Raw genomic sequence first — 20,196 nt, forward strand, 5'->3', positions numbered from 1 at the left:
GCGCATGTTAGGTAACTGTGTAGGTCTTGAATATGAAATAACCGAGTTATTTGTATTTGAACCCCCTAAAAGTACTTTCAACTCAATTTATTCATGAGGTTGCCAACTTTGACCTTAAATATCAGAAAAGATAGACATATTGTATTGAATTTTTTAGGTCACTGTGTAGGTCATGAAAAGCTGAATCGGCTAGCTTAAAATATTCAGAGCGTTCAATTTAGTAAGTAAGTAACTTACTTATTAGACTCTGAATACCTTAAAACTTAACTTTTTGATTTGACTTTAAAGTGCGTGGAAATATCTTAGAAACGGCAAGCATTTTGTGTCACATGACAATATACATAGGGTGTCCCATTTAAAATAACCGAATAAGGTTTCTTTGAACAGCCTTTTTCACCATTTCTTTAAAAGCTAATTTTGATTTCAAATATCTCAGATACGGTGGACATTATTTTTGACGGAACTAAATAACTTACTTGACATTGCTATTATAGCTAGTATACAGGGTTTTTCACGGCAAAAACATCGATCGATATAAGAAAGACTACCAATAGAAAATTATTGAAAATTTGACAATAGAGTAAAGCCAGAAGGTCTAATCCAACTAAAATAATTCGAATATTATGACACTTTCAGTTGCCATCGAAAGTTAGAGTAAGTGGTTATTTTAAATGGCACACACTGAAAATGAAAAATTACTTTCTTTAGAATTTTTGACTACAAAGTCACATATTTATTAAAAACCTTGAAAATTGACTTGGACACGAAAAAGTGACTCTGAACCAATGAAAAGTGACTTCACCAGCTTAAAATTTGCATTTGAAGTAAGTTTTCATAATTTGAAAACACATTCAATACTTTAGTCTTGAAAATAGTCTTAAATACAAGATATTGACATTAGATTCATGAAAATTGACTTGAAGACTAACTTTTCAAGTTTTTGTATTTTGCTTTTAATTTTCTTAGAACTCTGGATTATTTTTAGGGCTTTCAGCTTAGAACTTCAAGAATATCTTCACCAAGTTTTTGACATAGCAGACGTAAAAAACAACTTTTGCATTTCACATAGTCTTAAAAATGGCTTTTCAAGCATTGTCACTATTAAAATAACTTTTAGACACTTTAGTGTTAAAAATTCGAGCATTTCTTAAAAATCTAGACTGTTTTTAGTGCTTTAAGGCTGTTTTCAGCCTAAAAAATCGAGTTCTAAAGCTCATCACGATCTTCACAAAATTTTTGACTTATCAGACCTGAAAACCAGTTTGTACACTGTCCATAGTCTTGAATATGTCATTTCAAACTTCTTCACTATTAAATTGACTTCTACACTCATTAGTGTAAAAAATTTGAGCATTTCTAAGAAATTCGGACTGTTTTATGGCCTGAAGACTTAAAAATTCAGTTTAAAATATTTATAATAGTAAAAGTTAAGTTTCAGACTCTCCAGTGATGAAAGTAAAAATTTTTGGTACTAAATGCTACGATATTAGTCTTGAACAGGAATTTTTAGAATTGAATTTGTCCGTAAACTTAATTTGAACTGTTTCCAGAGTTTAATTGAATTCTTAGACTTACCCAGAAAATTGAGTTGTACGCAACTAAAGTCCTGAAAATAGAATTTGGAGACATTTAGTCTTAGCAAAGTCATGATTAAACTGAAATTTGGAGGACTGTATCTTCCTATCTCTCCAGGGAAATGACATAATGCATGTCAACTTATTTTATGATTGGTGAATTATTGACACTTAAAACTACCCACCCTGTATATAATTTTTGTGAAAAATTTCACGTTGTTGTCTATTTTACTGTGTATTTGCCTTTATGACAATAATACAAAGGACAATAATTTGCAGTGGAGAAAACAAACCAAAACGCTACCCATTTTGAAACGAAAATAAATGACCGAGGTTATATATTTTTCCGCCAGGTGGAAAAATAAAATCAATGATCTAAAGAAACTCTTTTAGATTGAGAAATAGCCCCAGGAGATTACTTACCTCCTCGTTTATGCTACTGACATTTATGTCCTGAAACGAAAAAACTCCTTTCTGCGATACTACCAAAAAAATCTCTTTTTGTTTGGTAATAAATAAAAGTTAGATTATGGTCTATTGTCGATATTTGGTTAGTTCTATTTAGGTGATGCTCATATTTTGTTATTCTGCAACGCCATCAGTCATAAATTAAATATCAGCAACTAACAACGGCCAGTGTAAATGAAGATTTGCAACCGTAGAAGTAAACAAATAACAATTAACTAGAATAATCTTTGGTAATTAGTACCTTTTGATACAGATCCTGTCAACAAGCGAGCTAACACACAGTTGGCAAACATCGATCCAGTTTGGTTCGGCAATTGTAATCTAATTTAGTGCATTGACAAGTTGTTCCACATCCAGAGCGCCCGGGTAATAAGCGTTGCTAATACTGGGTAAATAGGTCTGGATTATAATATCCTGCCATAGATTCGCCTCGTTGACTAAACTATTGGCTTTCAGATTGAGTTCTTTGCCAATTATACGGTTAAATTGCTTTTGAAGCAGGTATTAGCTTAGGAAATAAGTGTTTTACCCTCATCAAACCACTCAACCTGTATGGAAAGTTTGGTAAATAATCAAAGTAAACTACTAAAACAAATTATGTGTTGTTGATCGTACCTATAAATGGTAGATCATGTTATACTGATGATGCAATATGATATGGAAGAATCATGAACAAAACAGGGTTGTGACAAACTAAACTGCTCGTCAAAAATAATGGGACAGCAAAATTGTTGGTCTTTTTTGAGGATTAAAAGGTATTTGCTTTCTTTTTCTGATGACTTAAATGATCTTTTTGAAAGTTGTCACGGATCCGAGTATACAGGGTATGACTGAGGTGAGTCAAATTTCTTCCAAAAATATTTTTTGGATTTCACAAGAATCGAGTCTTGTGGTCAATATCTCTAGATGTTTTCGCCAGTTTGGCGATTAAGGAATTTAAAAAAAAAAATTAATTCTTTTCTCTCAAATAATTGACATATTATTGAGAAAACGGAGGGCAGTAGCAAAAAACTAACCACGCCACTGGAATCACATCCAAAAAGTGCCTTAACCATGTTCTTGTCTTAATTCAATATTTTAACAAACAAAAAAGTTATTCAAAATGGAGAAATTTGAAAAACGCCCTCTAGCGCCGCAGACTGACAAGATGTGGTTTTTTCCATTAATATTTACTCAAATATCAACTGTCAAAACCCACTTTTCCTGTCAAAACACACTAAATTCGGACACCCTGTACTGTGTGTCCTATTTGAAATAGTACACTTTTTGGGCGCAAACAGCTAGTTTGGTGCAATTTGCTGTTGAAACTTTCACCCTGTATATCTTGGACACTGTACGGTTTTTGTATAGCAGACAAGATGAATCAAATGATGTAATAATATACCAGGACGATATCTTTGTATAACACAACCTGCGTTCCTACTACTTAAAAAGAAAATTGTTAAACCGTTTTCCGACATAAAATAAATAAATTTTTCAATTTTTTTCATTAATTTTTGGAAAAAATTGAAAATTAAAGAGCAAAGATGGAAATAACAATTTTGCATAACATGAATCAGACGTACTATAGAAACTCTCAGAGCAACATTTTGCAAAAAATTCAAAATTTTTGAAAAAGTTCTAAAATAGTAGAAAGGAAATGGTGTTAATAACACAAAATTGTACAATTTCCACCATTGGTAATCTGGTATTCTAGGGGTTTACATTTGACCGTGACAAAATTGATGAAAAAAGTCACAGTCTGAGTTAAGTTTAATTTAAGCAACGGTGGTGCAAATAATGTGCACAAAATAGCCTACATTAATTATTTTCCTCTAGATTAAGTTATAACTAAAGTAAACAAAAGTTTACGTAAATATGGTTCAAAATCACTTATAATAAATTTCAATTATACTAGTCATTACCTTGAAAATGCCTATGAGTTTCATGCAAATTTCGACCTTATACATACACAACTGATTTAGTAAGTAAAAAATGTTATTTTAAGACAAGATATGTTTAATTGATGCCATCCAGCATCCTATTTTCTCGCAAAACACGTGGAATGGAAGATTTTTCCAAAAAATGGTTGATTTTGTCGTATTTTCTAACCAAATAAATGGTAATTTACTGTCACTTGAACGTAAATAAATCCAGCAAGAAGCAGATCTGTCGTATTTTGCAGGAAAACCAAAATTGAATGAAACCCAAGCATGAAGAATACAATGAAACGTTAATTTAATGTTTTCTAAAACAGAATTATTATGTAGGAATGGAAATTTTGCAAAAAGAATTATCGGACCAAATTGAGGACATTTTCAAAACCATTTCTGCCTTGGAAGTGTAATGATATTGGTTTTAAATGGAATAGTCACAGAAAACTATCTCTAACTGGAAAATCAGTCAGTCATTTTAGTAAAATGTTGTCAAATGTTGTATCGGACTGTAATTTAAGTTGATAGTTATTATCAACTTATTACGAGAATAAAATAGAATATAGGCATACACTTTCGTATTTCAAATGGAACACATTCTTGACATATTTGAAATGTATTATGTCATGTTTGTGTGACTCAACTTTTTTGGGATATTTTGCATTTTTGCAAACAAATCTCCCATTAACTGAACATTTTAAAATTACTTAGTCTTGCCGTTAAAGTGTTATTAAGTTTGTACAGACTCTATTTGCAGAGATGGCGTGTGTTAAAAAAGATTTACGGTCGAGAGCTGCTAACAACTTTCTAATATGTGCTATACCTGCCTCATTAAAATTACACCCTAAGCGAAATGGTGCTTAGGGCGGGCAATGTTTGCATAATGGATGCACCCTTAAAATGGTTTTTCTTTTTAAACCTTTGGCGGATTTAATGTTCTTCCTAAAGAAAACCGACAAGATTACTTGAAAATAATTAATGAAGACAAATAAAGAGTTTTGTTAATTACGTTTTAACATTTACAAGTAAAAAGTCAATTTGATATTTTACTCACATTATTATTATGAAGAATGTAATTATAATGGTGTACCTAACCTCAACTTTTTGGTAATTTTTTAGCAAGCTTTTTCAATATTAACTTTGAGTAGTAACAAAAAGCATTTTCAAGTGCACTGAAATCGTATCAATTCAAAACGAGTAAAATGGAATACAATTTTTCGTTTTAAATGATAAGCTGTAGGTAATTAATAATAGTTATTTATGTATTAAGCGTGCAAACCATGAGAATGAAGATTGCTGCGCGACACAAAGTGGAGCGCATCAATCATTCGAGAGCATAAAAGTCACATTGTGCGCGTAACTGGTGATCAGGAAATAGCAGAAGAGGTACTTCATAGCCTAGATGCGGCGAGACGGGAAAAGTGGACAGAAACTGTAGAAAGTTTGAATTTCCAGACATCGAGCAGACAGAAGACAGAGATACAGAGGAAGCGGAGCCCCCACACAAAGACAAAATACAACTGTCAGCCCAAATGCCGCCGCTTCATACATAGTAGCTACATCTAGAGCACCCAAGAATAAACAACATACAGTTGAGGTCAAACGAGAACTTAAAACCTTAAAAGCCCTAGCCACAGAAACAGAAAAGTTTTGAATGCTCTTAAAGATGTCAAGCCAGGAAAAGCTCCAGGGTTTGACAATATCCACCCTGATTTCTTAATAAACTGTGGCAGCTGCGCAAAAGTTTGGTTGGCTCACTTTTTCACAGATATTATACAAACTGGCAATATCCCAAAAGAATTTAAACGATCGAAAATAATCGCCATATTAAAACCAGGCAAACCAGCTGATAGCCCCAAGAGTTACAGACCAATAGCTCCTTGGCGCAAGAATACTTGAAGTGATTCTGGTCGAACCAGCAGGCTTTCGGGCTAAACGAAGCTGTGCAGATCAAGTCTTATCACTCACCACCCACATTGAGGCAAGATTTCAAAGAAAACTAAAAACCTTCCCTATATTTATCGATTTATCGGCGGCCTACGACATAGTGTGGAGAGAAGGCATGATATACAAGCTCCTACGTGTAATCCCCTGCAAACTAACAGCCCGAGGTGAACGACCGAGTGTTTCAAGTAGTCATGGGATTCGACATCAGCTCCTCAAGGAAACTAAAGAACGGGCTTCCACAGGGATCAGTCCGTGCTCCACTCCTCTTTAGCCTGTACATTGCCGACATGCCGGAAACAGAAATTTTGGCTACACTGACTGGCTACTTGCAACAAGATGCAGTGCTGTTGAACAGTCAGAGGAGACCCTAACGACAGATCTGGAAGCAGTGGGAAAATATTTTTGCAAGTGGTGGTTCCAACCTCATGCCACCAAAACAGAAGTTACCTGTTTTGGTTACCACGTAAAACATGGTCCACGCTTAACAGAATCAGAACTCAACATGGCAAATGTCCATAATTTTTACACAAATGGGGCAAGGAACCATCTCCTCTCTGTGATTGCGGAGAAATCCAGACCATTAGACATATCACAGAAGAATGTACCATACGATCATATAATGATAGACCAGAACCCTTCCTGATGGCGACCAAAAATCGATAGACTACATAAGTAGACTAGATGTTAGTTTGTAACTTTTGATAACACGTTTTATACTATTTTATGTTCTATGTTGTATTGAAATTCTATATTCTTGTAATGTTTTACATTTTTAAGTTTTTATTTAACGTCTCTCTTTTAATGTGTCTAATAGCAATACGATAAATAAACAAATACAATTGCAATGGCTATATTGAGATATTGAAAGCTTCTGAGAGACAAAATAGTATATTCTATATTAAGAGCGGAAAGTATATATTTGCCGCTTGCACATGAAATTTGCAGCTTGAGGCGAAGCCGAACGCTACAATCATGTAAAAGCGGCAAAAGTACTTTTGGCTCGAAATATAGACGATATTTTTTCGACGACTGCTGTGGGGTGGATTAGAAGGACAACTCACATCATTTTCGTCGCTCGAACTCATTGTCACCGATAAATCACTTTGACGGAATGTGGTTATTTCAAACAGGTATGTCAAGCGTTGTTATGGAAACGCCGAAAAAAGTTGGTGACTAGATTGTTAGTAGAAAGCGAAAACGCTCTAGAGCAGAAAATCTCTCTTTCTGCTCGCGCGCGGCAAATAACCCCTTTCTGCTTCTAAATGGAAGCGTACATGAGGTACTTTCAAAGTAAGTCGTCGAAAAACATACTAATTATATGTTACAAAATGGGTAAGTATCAATTTATAAATTTAAACTGACCAAATAATTTGCATAATATGCTCCGAAGTAGTCCAAAAAAATGTAAAAACATTCCAAAACACTATAGAAGGTCTAAAATGCTTTGCAAAAGCTTACAAAACAGCCTAGAAGCTTCCAAAAGCTTTTCAACTTATCTATAGAAGCTCTCAAAAAATTTTAAGACATATGCAACACTTAAGACTGCTCAAGAAGCATATACGTATGCTTCTAGAGCAGTTTAACAGCTTCCTAAGGTTTCTAGAACCGTCTACAAGGTTTCAAATGCCTTAAAAGCAGTCCGAACCTTCAATGCTCTTTAAACTGTTCAAACACTTTCCAAATACTCCTAAAGTAGTCTAAAAAGATTTTAAAGCACTACGGAAACTCCAAAATGCTTCTCAAGCAATCGGAAGCCTTCAAAAACAGTCTAGAAGCTTCCAAAAGCTTTTAGAACACTCTTAAGGCATCCAAATGATCTTCAACTAATCTAGAAGCTCTCAAAAATTTTGTTTTGCCAAAAACAATTATTTGTCCCTCTGGAAATTACGAAAAAATATCTATTAGAATCCCAGAAATTTTTTCCAGTATTTTGATAATGAAAAAGGTTTTGAAAATTCCGCTGATAAAAGTGTCGCAAAAATGGGACACCCTGTACAGGGTGCTGCATTTTTTATGGTTTTACGGGGTACAGAGAAAACGGCAATAGATAGAAAAAAAGTAGCATACGTGTTCTGATCTCTTTTTCTGAGCTGAGATGACTGGCGAAAAGTGGGCGGCGCAAACTTCTTTTGTTTCAAAGATACGGGGGGCTTTTGAAAATTGGTCATTTTGGAACCCCCTCTGTATTTCATTTGCTATTAAAGTTATCAAAAAAGGAAACACGGTTTCCGGTAGAAGTTTTGACGTAGAATCCAATGGCGTAGTCAGTTTTTTTCTATTACGTTTAATTTCTGACTTATGACAGTAAGTTATATTTTTTAAATGGAACACTCTATATATTTTTAGTTCATTTAATTCTGATGATTTTTACTTTTTCAACGGTGTATTAAAACATATAAGTTTGTAAACGTTAATCTTGGTAATTAAAAAAAAAGCGTTTCCTTAGCAAAAAAGTGCTAAATAATATGTATAAAAATACCCACAATCGAAACAAAATTTGGCTATGTTCTTATTAACATGTTACATGTCGTTTGTAAACAGTTTTTTCAACTTGTACCTTAGATTTGATGAGATTGTTTGTAACTTAGATTTTTAATAAGATTTATTAAAAATATTTAATTTTCTGATGTGTTAGTTTATATGATTTCCAATTTTGTTTGGTATTTTAGATATTGGCCTTTGTTTTAGCTTAGCAAAAGTCTTTTTTTAAAATAACAGGATTAACCTCTACAAACTTATATGTTGTAATACACCGTTGAAAAGGTAAAAATTAACAGAATTAAATGACGTAAAAATATATAGGATGTTCCATTTAAAAAAATGTAACTTACTGTCATATGTCAGAAACTAAGCGGAATAGAAAAAACTGACTACGCCATTGGATATTACATGAAAACTACTACCGGGAACCGTTCTTCCTTTTTTGATAACTTTAAGAGCAACTGAAATACAGAAGAGGTTCAAAAATTAACAATTTTCGAAAACCCCCCGTATCTTTTAAACAAAAGAAGTTTGCGCCGCCCACTTTTTGGCCAGTCATCTCAGCTCAGAAAAAGAGATCAGAACACGTATGCTACTTTTTTTCTATCTATTACCGTTTTCTCTGTACTCCGTAAAACCATCGAAAATGCAGCACCCTGTACATTTTTAAACTGAATAGAAAAGTAAAAGTAAGTTGGTGTAATTGCCATTTTATTTAAATCACTATTTCACGTACTGGACGCTACAATTATAATCATTAAACATTTTTTTATATTTTCAGTTTTTTTTTGACATATACAGTATATCGTTATAGGAACCATATGTTCTAATGCGACAAACAAAATGTGGTTTCCAGTAGAAGTAATAAAGCGATACATCAGCACAATTTCCCCTAACAACGGCTTACAGCAAAATAACTCCCCGGAGGGCGGAAAAATCCCTTTCAAAGCAATTTATATTTCTTTTACCTTTCAAAGCAATAATACAAAAGAAATATTAACCGCTTGTTTCGTACCGATGTCTGCTATTGGCAGTAATGTTTTCAATTACCACGTACACTCTTTGTCTTTTTTTTGCACCGTATATTCATATAGATATTTGTTTATGTACGACGTTTTATGCTTTGAAGGAATAATTTCACAACCCCGGGATGTTGTCGTTATAAACAATGTCGCATATTCGCTTCCGCTGCACGCTTTTAACCGATTGTTTATTTGTTTATGCTGGATGCACCCGAAAAGCGCTCTTCCGTGTTATTCTTGGTTGTTTGGACGTCTCATTTGGTGGTTATTCAGCGCTAAAACTTTGAAAAATAACGTTTCCCAGAAAGAATCAGCAGTTAAACGCACACGATCCGCGATTAAACATTTCAGTCAGGTACGTAAGATACATATCCATTCGAGCGGCACGTTAGCGCTGCAAACTAAAAGTTTGCAGCTAAAAATTTGTTCGGGATTCTAGCAGCGTCAGCTAACTTTTCAGCTTCAAAAAGTTGCTAAACCAATTAGGAAATTAGCAGCCGACAACGTAGCAACCCTAAAAATGTAACTGTGCTACGCTGAATCTCAACGCTTTCATATAAAAGTGGATAACTGAAACTAGTTTCACTGGATTTTCACAAAGCAAATTTTTATTTTGGATTAATTTTTAGTTACTTATTTCACCTAGTTAGAGTTGGCCTATTGCCACGACTCACAGGATCTATTATTGTGACCCTCTCCAAGTTATAAGACTATAGTTTTGTCTCTTTAATTAGACTCCAGTGGTCTCTTAGTGTAGCTCATTGCTTCTGGATTTGTTGAGCCAACTAGTCGAAAACGTATTCTTGACAGGCCTTTACAATCGCACAGCCGTTTCCTTCTTTTCTCGGCAGAACCTGCATTTGTTGTTTTCTTCCAACCGCATTAGGCTAAGATGCCTATTTTGAGTGCCATTTGGCTTCTCTCTGAAAGAGTACTGGTAAATTTTCCTCGTACTACAATCGTTAAATCGTTTGCGTATTCTAGGCAATATAGTAGATCGTCCACCAGTATGGCCCATAGTAATGGCGATATTACTCTCCCCCATAGTGGTATCTTCTAAGATTTCTACTATCGTCCTGTTTTGTAGACTGGTTTCTATTCATTTGCTGATTGCCCGAGGAGCTCATCTCCTGTCCAGCGCTCTTGCAATAGAATCTGTTGAGGCCCCTTCCTATATCCAGGAAAGTAGCTATAGCAGTGTCCTAGCTTATTTAAGTCATCCAGAGACAGGTCGGTCAATTTTCCTGGTTGATACGCATATTGCTGGTCACTAAGAGGAAAAAAACTGTTTCTGATACCTATCTACGAGCCTTTCCAGATATTTAAACCTAAAATAAGGTAGGCTTATTGATCTGTATGACTTAGGTGTGTGGTCCAGCCCACTTCTGGGAGATACAAAACCCTTACTTGATGCCACAAATTTAGCACAAATTCCCAGGCTAGACGGTGTGGAACTAAGGCTTTCTGACCTTTTCGCAGCAGGACAGGGTATATTCCGTCCAGGCCTGATGATGTGAATGATTAAAATTGGTTAATAGCCCATCTGACCCTTGCAGTTGTCACTATTTCTTTGACTATTTCCCTCTTTTGTCTTTTTGGTCTTTGCAGCCTCAGTTCAGATGGTGGATCAGGAAGGCCAACTATTTGCGTTGCTCTAAGAAAATGTGCATTTATGAGCAGGTTTATACTTTCCTCAGCTGTTTTTGTATAAGTGTTGTCTAGTTTGAGAAGCTCAACATGATTTTTTGTGTCTTTCTTTTCTAGGATTTGTGAGTCCCGTTTAGCTTTCCGTATCTCTTTGTTATACTCTGTAAAATTTGACTTGCACTGGTCCCAGTCATTGTCGGCTTTGGCTTTATTAAATAGCCTCCTGACAGTTTTTCTCAGCTTTCCAAGTTTACCGTTCCAATAGACTTCATCTCTTTTCTGTTTTTCTCTGGACAACTGATAAGCGGTAATTATAGTGTCTTCTAGGTTTTCGACCCTAACCACCTTGGCTGATATCCTCTTTAGACTAATCGAATATGCTACCCAGTTTGTTTCACGAGGATTTCTGCACTGTATTGTTTTTGTCATGTTTTAATATTGTTACGGTTTGGGCCTACTATGCTCTATACTTCTGAACGAGCACTCGATTCGGGATGAAATCGATGTGCCGCAATATCTGGCCGGGCGCGTGTTAATGTAGGCCACAGTTAGGAAGCGACACCTGGAAGCATCTTTGATATTCGAGGCAAATCGCGAAGCGTTTTGCGGTCATTCTAGAACGTGGTTTGCGAATATAAAAGAAACGGTTTCAGACGGCAGGAGTAGTGAATTTGGGAACGCGGTAAAATTTAAATAGTGGAATAATTGTGGAATTGTAGTAGTGTTTTTAGTAGCTGAATTAATTATTGTACGGAGTGTACTTTTCAATCGGTCATTAAGAAGGAGTAATAATTGGTTTGTACTAGTAATAATGAGGTTGATTAGCTGATTTGCTTTGAAAAAGAACGAAGTACATTAGTGCATATTTTTTTTCCGACAAAGCTTTTTAGAAAATATAGTTTTGTCTATACAAAGCGTTGCATAAATGCGCAAACATCCTTGCAAAATAGATAGTAGTTATATAGAATTAGAATTCTCCGGAAAATATTGCATGTGGTTCAATGTTTAGTTTTGAAGTAAATAACAACGTTGCCAACTTAATTAACAAAACATTATCAAATTAGGACAACCATAATTAACATCTTTGTTACAGGCAATACTTTTCAATTTGTGACAAAGTGTGCAAAGTCAAATAAATATGAGATTATAGGGGGTGCTTCCTAGAAAATGTTAAGGTTGCAAACTTCCAATAGTATATTATTCAACAAGCATGTAATGATAGTTATTACTCACGAAGATGTAATATGCTACACGAGCCGTAGGCGAGTGTGGTAAATCATCTCTCTCATCATTTTGCATGTGACATGACGATTGTGGAATAAGTGGTTTTTAATAGAACATTCAAATTTTCATTACAATTTCAAAGAGTAGAGAGAATTACTTAATTTTTAAAATTTTAATGCAATTTCCAAAAAAACACTAAAAAAGTCGAATATTCCGGATACGGTTAGAGCTACAAAATGTTTGAAAGAAATCATAAATGTTAAGATGGAGCTGTTAAATTCGAGGATATAAAGAAACTATCTAAATTTTGTAGTCGGTAGACCCAACTACTAGCTTATGTGTCATAATATGTGTGTATAAATAATAATTCCTTGTTTTTGCAGTATTCCAAACTTTATAAACACATCGAACGATACTATAACTCTCTATACTAACGTACTTATGACAGGAGAAAAGAGGAAAGTATGGTATGGACATTCAAAATTTTTCACAGTGAATTTGGAAGTTATGCTGCTTTATTGATATAACAATATTATTTCCAATTTACAAAAAAAAACACATATTTTGATCAAAAATGTTCACATTGTTAAATTTTTGTTTATTTTTTTATTTAAGCGAGTTTAAGTTTCCAGAGTAGTGTTTTGAAATTCAATTTGGTCTTTTCTTGGAACGCACGTTTTTTGACATATTCCACGTCAAATTTTCGTTTTACCCTTAAAATATATATTTTTGAGAAGAATAAAAATAAAGATTAATATACAGAACAAAATTATTCAACCTATATCAACAAAATCAAATGGTTTTGTGGAATGAATTGTTAAAACTTACGCTTGGAATTTTTATACGTTTATTGATTCAAATATTCAGTGAACAATAAATTCAAATATTCAATTAATTCAAATGGTCGCATAGTCACTCAAATGTATGTGCGTTTAAATTATGGAATAGATGAATATTGAAATAATAATGGAATATTCAAACGTGTGAGCATCATCTCCTGAAGGTGGTAGCTTTGTCGGCATAGATAACCCATTACCGAACAAGCAATTTCGATATTAATACTTAATATTGAGGAATATTATACAGGGAAACCCAATAAAAGAGAGATCAAATTAAATCAAATATTTCATTGTTCTTCTGACAAGCCCATATTATTATTAATTTCAGTAAGGTATTTTTTTGTTTATTATTACCGTCACTTGCAAGGGCGAATATCATTAGTACAGTGATGTGTCTCAAACGAATTTCGGCTTTAAAAACATGCAACTTGTTAAGTTTTGAGATAAAGAAAGAAGTTGTGTTTTATTAACTTTAACGATTCGTGAAGGTTAACCAAAAGTTACTTCAATGATGTAAAAATCGGCCAACAAATCACAAAGTAAGAGACTCACTGAACTTGTCTTAATGTTCAGTCAAATATTATTTGTGACAATTAACTAGCAGTTAGTTATCCATTAACTGAACTATGTAAATCTGACTCTAAAGTTGCTCCAAAACTACAGATTGATTAACATCATTGTCACAACTGTTTTGAGGCAATCCACAAGTCAGGTATAACCTCAACTGTGTAAAACTGATTCTCAAAGAAGCTGCAATATTAGTGCTATTGGATTTGTTAAGACTTAATTTTGCTTGAAATAAGTGCCATGTAGAAGGGCAAATTCAGTTTGTTCAGTAATTAGTTCAAGGAATCAAGGTTGTATAAATAATTTTTGCAACATCTGTAATTAACTTTCTGAGTTAAGCAATCCTGATAACTGATAACTGAAAAGTGGAAAACTGCTGAACCTACAAGCAACACTGACATAGAGAATATTGATTTGCGAATATCCAATAAAGCCGGTCATCCACGGTCTCAAAAGGAAAGCATACACGTGACCGGAATTCGACACTGGGATTTTTATAAGGTGAGAGGGATCGTGCTGGACCGTCGTATATTAGTTTAGAGGATGGAGGTTGCACGAAAACCTATTACACTAAACCGGCTTATATAAACCGCCATAGAAAGAAAATTTTTAGGGTTCATGTTTAGTTTAGTCGGTCTGGCCACAGGATTGGAAATCGTTCGATAAACGGCATATGTTCAATGTTTTTTTGATCAGTTTCTTTATATTGCTTATTGGTTCTCTGCAATTTTGAGAAACCAGTTACAATAGAGTGTTCTAGAGTATGGTTGATTATTTCATTCATATGTAAATTTAGAATTATGTTACAATCGAAATTAATTGTTAAGTAAGTGCAATGTTGTCAGAATCTAAAAAAAAAAATTTTTTGAAACACCGAGACAGATAATTTGTTGGCTCATTTATGAAGCCGGTGTAATATTAATTTAATAGAGATGTAACATTTTTATTACAATACTTAACTTAATAAAATAAGGTCGAATCTTGCTTGAAACACGTTAGTGTATTAATAACCCTTATAACGGTAAGGTAAATTAGACTTTTTTCAGGCTAAAGCGACCCTTTCGGAATTGTGACTTAACCCCCAGAAACAGTAAAGGAACATTATAAGACAAAATATCTGGATTTATACACAACATAACGTAACACAACATTAGTTGTTAAGACTGTTAGACACAAGAGTTGGGTCGTGTTGTGTTGTGTCAATTTAAAAATCCCCCTTTTACATTAAAATTTGCTGCTAAATAACAAAATAAAATCATGTTATAGGACAGGAAGGGAGCCAGTTATAATAATTTGAAATAAATAACACGAATCCGATGTCTGTTTTGCTGTAACTGCCACCATTTTGACACTGACCTTAAAATTAGGGCATTTTTGACAGTTTTTAAGACATGACACCTTACGTCACATTTCTTCCATTAATTTATACTTATTAAGGCAGTTGATAACCATTTCCAAAATTCAAAAATTTTCCAAAAAAATTCATGGGTTACCCCCTTTAAAAATGTCAAAAATGTGTTTTTTTTATTTTTTAAGATCAACCGGTGCGTTGTACGCAAAAATGTTATATTTAATAAAAGTTGTACCTCTTTAAGAGGCAAACATAATAAAAGTTTTACACTGCTAAATTAAACCGCTTTCGAGATATTTAGAAAAATGTACGAAAAACGTAGGTAATCATGTTTAACACCCTCTAGCGGCACAACGGAGCAACTTAGCAGTTCCTGCTCAACGTCACGTGACAGATACATTTGAGATTTTTTGGAAAAATACAACCAAATTTTTTCAAATTAAGGTTTTTCTTGGATTGCTATACTGACCACAACATGTTGGGTTTAGACGTGTCAAGGTGGTCATTTTAACTAATTTTGGCATGAAGAACACGAATCTGGTGTCCGTTTTACTGTGACTGCCGCCATTTGGTCACTGAATTTAAAATTAAGGCATTTTTTACCATTTTTAAATTTTAATTGCCCAAGTTTTAAGTAAATAATTTTGCCTTTACGGTTATTTTAGAGCTGGCTTTCTTTCATATTATTAACTATCAAATTTGTGATAAAGTTTTAATTCAATATACCTCGATTTTTTTCTGTCAAGTATGTTTATAAAACTTCTCATTAATTCAAAGCCAACTAAAGAAAAATTAGTTTTATTTATTTTTTTCACTATTTCTGAGGCAATTCAGTGTCACACTGAAATCAGAATTCAACGGACAATTTAATTTGAAAAACTAAAAAATCAAGTGGTTTTCTACACTATTTACACATGTAGTTTAGAAAGCGTCAGCTGAATTTTAGAAACCATAAGATGGATTTAAAAAATATCACTTGTGTTTCAGAAAAGATACTATCAATTTTAGAATAATAACTTTGATTTTTGAAATTGCAATTTGTATTTCAGATTAGTCACTTGTATTATAGAAAAGAGCAGTTGGATTTTAGACGTGGTCATTTGTAATTTGGAAAATTAAAGTTGAGTAAAAAAAGTAAACATTGTGGTTTAAGCAGTTCAATGAAAAATCAATTTATCTCGAAAACCGTTCATTTTATCGAAATAAAGGAAGAGTACAATTTTTCGATAAAAATGTCAAAAGTATCCATTAATGGCGTTTGCAGCTGAAAATAATGACAGCTGTCAAAGTTTAAGCAAATTGTGTCTTAGGTCCAATTAGTTCCTGCCTTTCGAAGACGAGATACTTGGTTTTCATATCAAATAGAAGGTCTCTTTCGATAAAACATTAAACCCAATAATCATTACAATATACAAAGTGTTTCAAAAGTTACGCCAAAAACAAAGGCAGTTCTTTGGGGCTCAATATTTCCCTAAAGAGTGACTTAAAAAAAAAATATATGAACAAATCGTATTATTTTGACCTCCCCTGCATGCCCCCGAGAGATTGTCATATAGTTATGGGACACCATGTATATTTTATATAAATTAATACTCTCGATGGGCGGGTTTTTTTGCTTAAAGTGATATTAAAAAAAAACAATAAACTAATAACCACATAGAAACACAAAAAAATCTGAAATTGAAATAACGCGTTCTAAAATACAAGTGACCTTTTCTGAAATACAAGTGACGAATCTGAAATACAACTTACGTTTTCTAAAATAAAATCCAACTTATATTTTTAAAATCCAAGTGATATTTTCTAAACTACATGTGTAAATGGTGTAGATATTTCTAATACGTTATCCACGTGAATCACCCTGTATAGGTACTGAAAAATATAACAAATTGGATATTATCTCTAAAATAACCGCAAATAAGCTCAACTAAGTTTGACGCCCTCTAGCAGGTTAAATCTGATCGTTATACCCTCGTTTGTATAGTGTTTTTAAATGCTTAAGTTCTGGAGTACTAAACAGTTTATGTCACTTTTGTGTCAAAATAACTGAAAACTGTGATTTGAGTAAAAAGTCAGTTTAATCCATTTTTCCAAAACTAAGTGACTTCCATCAAAACTGCACTAACTTGGTGGAGAATGTTTTGTGATAAATTTTAGTCATTCTGCAATTTCCAACTTGATTACATTAGTTTTTTGAGCAAATTTGAAGCTATTTAGGCTTTGTCTGGAAATTATTTATAGTATTAGAAAATAATACAAACTAACGTCAATATAATATTACAAATAAGTACACAATCACTCTATTTGATTTTGTAGAAACCAAAAGATCAAATTTGTTTAAAAGTCAATTAGAATATTAAAAATAAAATTAAAAAAACACTGATACAACTCAACAAAATCTTCTCTTTTGTTAAGAAAGAAAAATTAAGTTTGAATAAAAGTAAAACAACAAAATAAAGTGCCAAATCAGCAAACCGTAAAATTCAAAGACTCTTGACCCTGATCGCTCTGTGGACTAAACAAGCTCTTTATGTCGGGCTTAATGTTTAAATGCAGTTGTGCAACCACAAAGACCAGCAAATGACATGTTCCCAGTTCAGCAGTTCTCAAGCTGTCAAGGGACTAATTTCGTTATAGGGGGGGGGGCCAAGAGTCCGGGTTTCGATACACCCCAAATCGATACGGTTAAATTATTCAGTGTTGCATTTGCTAGGTGGAAAACGGGACAAAAGTGACGTCATTGACTGTCTATCTCCTAAAAGCTTAATCCGCTTACGGAAATACTTTTAGGCCAGGCGTAAAGCTGCGAAATATCCCGCGTCAACCGATAAATTTCCTCGAATTTATAGTTCAATTCCGAGATAATCACCGTACTGTCATATAGCGGTCGCAAACCGACGGATATAAACCGAACGACATGAAGAGGGGAAAGGAAAAAGATATTCGGAAAAGATATTTAGCTCGGGATATCGACACGAGATACTAATGTCTCGGGGAATTTGGGCCGGATAATTCATCGACTGTCACTGGCACGATCGTTCCCGATATTAGGCGACAATTCCGTAAGAGCTTTTGTGTCGTGTAATTTATTTTCGGGTGTTTTATGGACCCGCAGGCTTTTTGGCTTCCGATTCACTGTATTTCCGTTTTCCTAGCCAAAGCTTAAAAGCCGCCTTCAATCTTTAGGACACGAGACTTACCTCTCGATATCAATGTGCTGCCGTTGTACCAATTCACTCTGGGGATGGGTTTGCCGCTGCCTGCTTCGCACACTAAATCCACTTCTTCGCCTTCTTCTTTCGGACCTAGGATCGAGCCGTTGTTCATTGAAACGCCATCGATGCCGATTATTCGCACTACTTCCGGTTTAACTGCAAATAATAAAATTTTTGTTAATTTCAGAGTTGCGTAATTTGTTAAAGTACAGCAATGGAACTGAAATGCAAGGGAATAGAAGAGAAATTTCTTTCTTCATCACACTTTGACTTGCATGTCCTACTATAAGTCTGCCTTGTTTAAATATCTGTTCTCTATCAAGTTACATAGTACCTTCTACTGGGTGTCCGGATTTAGAGTGTTTTGACATTTTCCGGCTAGATAGAAAAAAACTAGTAAACATGTCTAGTTATTAAACAAAAAAAATAACAAAATAGTATATTATAAACCTAGGGACTAAAGTGGTTCTTTTAATCCCGCGGCGAAAGGTTTAAGGGATTAAAAGACACTTTAGTCACGAGGTTTATATACTATTTTATGCACTTTAGAATGCGAGAAACTAAAAATAAAAAAAATTACAAAACTAACAGTGGTTACAACGGTACTCTCGTATTACTGATAGTTGTTATTGATTGTTGTTGGCATGGTGGATTCACTTAAAATTTATTGTGCCTTGGAAGTGTTGCTATGGCACAAAACAAATGTCAATCAGTTGAGTCCAGAAAAATCGTATTTTTTGAAAATGAACATTGAAGAGGCCGCCCAAGAGGCCATCGCTAGCCTTCTTCCAGAAAAATCTCGCGAGGCTTACAAAAAACAGTTTCTTGTTTACCAAAAATGGTGCGTTGAACAGAATGCAGAGAATTTTACGGATGAAAAGGTGCTCCTGGCTTACTTCCTGCAGAAGTCTAAGAAGCTCAAGGCATCTTCTCTATGGAGCCAATATTCCATGATCAAAGCCACGATAATATCTGAAGCAAACGTCGACATCAGCAAATACAGTAAACTCCAGGCATTTCTAAAGAGACAGAATGACCATTATAAGCCGAAGAAGTCCAAGACATTGGATTTCGACCATATAAGAGATTTTCTTCAAAATGCTCCAGATGAACAATATCTAGCCCAAAAGGTAAGATTATTTTCTTTACTTTGAATATTTTCTTGATAGCACTACTAAAAATAACACCATTGATTATTTTTGTCTACAAAACTACAAAATGTACTGACAGGAGACAATTTTGTTGCAGGTGGTGCTGATTATGGGAGTCGCTGGAGCATGTCGAGGAAAGGAGCTCTGCCAGCTAGACTGCAACGATGTCTCGGATCATAAAAGTTTTTTTCTGGTAAATATACGGGGTACAAAATCAGGAAAGGATCGCTTGTTTGTGATAAAAACGTCTGGCGAAAATTCTACGAATGAAGTGGAATTAGTGAGAAAGTATATTGGTCTAAGGCCACCTACAAAGCATACACGATTTTTTGTGTCTTACAAAAATGGGAAATGCATGACTCAGCCCATAGGAAAAAATACATTTGGACAGCTACCAAGGAGAATTGCTGGCTACTTGAGACTACCAAACGCAAACCTATATACTGGGCATTGTTTTCGCAGATCATCATTTACTTGCCGACTCTGGATCAACCATAGATGTGTTGAAAAGACATGGTGGCTGGAAAAGCAGTTCTGTTGCTGAACGTTATGTTGAAAATTCATTGTATCAAAAGAAGAATGTTGCCGATCAAATATTCACCAATGTCTTCTCCGATGTTGATATGGCATCAGCATCAACCATAGAAAGATCAATTTCAGAAAATGAGCAACGGCGACTGCTACGTATGTGCAGAATATGTTTACTACTAAAAATGTTGCTTCCAATTGTCCACCCTTCGTTAGCCTTGCAAACTGCACCAAAGTCAATATAAATGTAAATATATATAATAATAAGA

The 20,196-nt window shown here is 34.2% G+C and overlaps 1 protein-coding gene across 8 annotated transcripts in view; it reads right to left on the reverse strand.

Moving 5' to 3' along the window:
* The window catches only part of nrm (neuromusculin), a 527,634-nt gene that overhangs the window by 84,130 nt on the left and 423,308 nt on the right, over window positions 1–20,196 (reverse strand). For all 8 annotated transcript variants that reach the window (XM_081975067.1, XM_081975061.1, XM_081975068.1 and 5 more), the window contains exon 4: window positions 18,234–18,404. In XM_081975067.1, coding sequence (XP_081831193.1) covers window positions 18,234–18,404 — 171 coding nt within the window. The remainder of the gene's footprint in view (window positions 1–18,233; window positions 18,405–20,196) is intronic.

Source organism: Ips typographus, linkage group LG3, assembly GCF_016097725.1.
Source record: "Ips typographus isolate SLU linkage group LG3, UJ_Ityp_2.0, whole genome shotgun sequence".
Classification (NCBI taxonomy): Eukaryota; Metazoa; Arthropoda; class Insecta; order Coleoptera; family Curculionidae; genus Ips; species Ips typographus.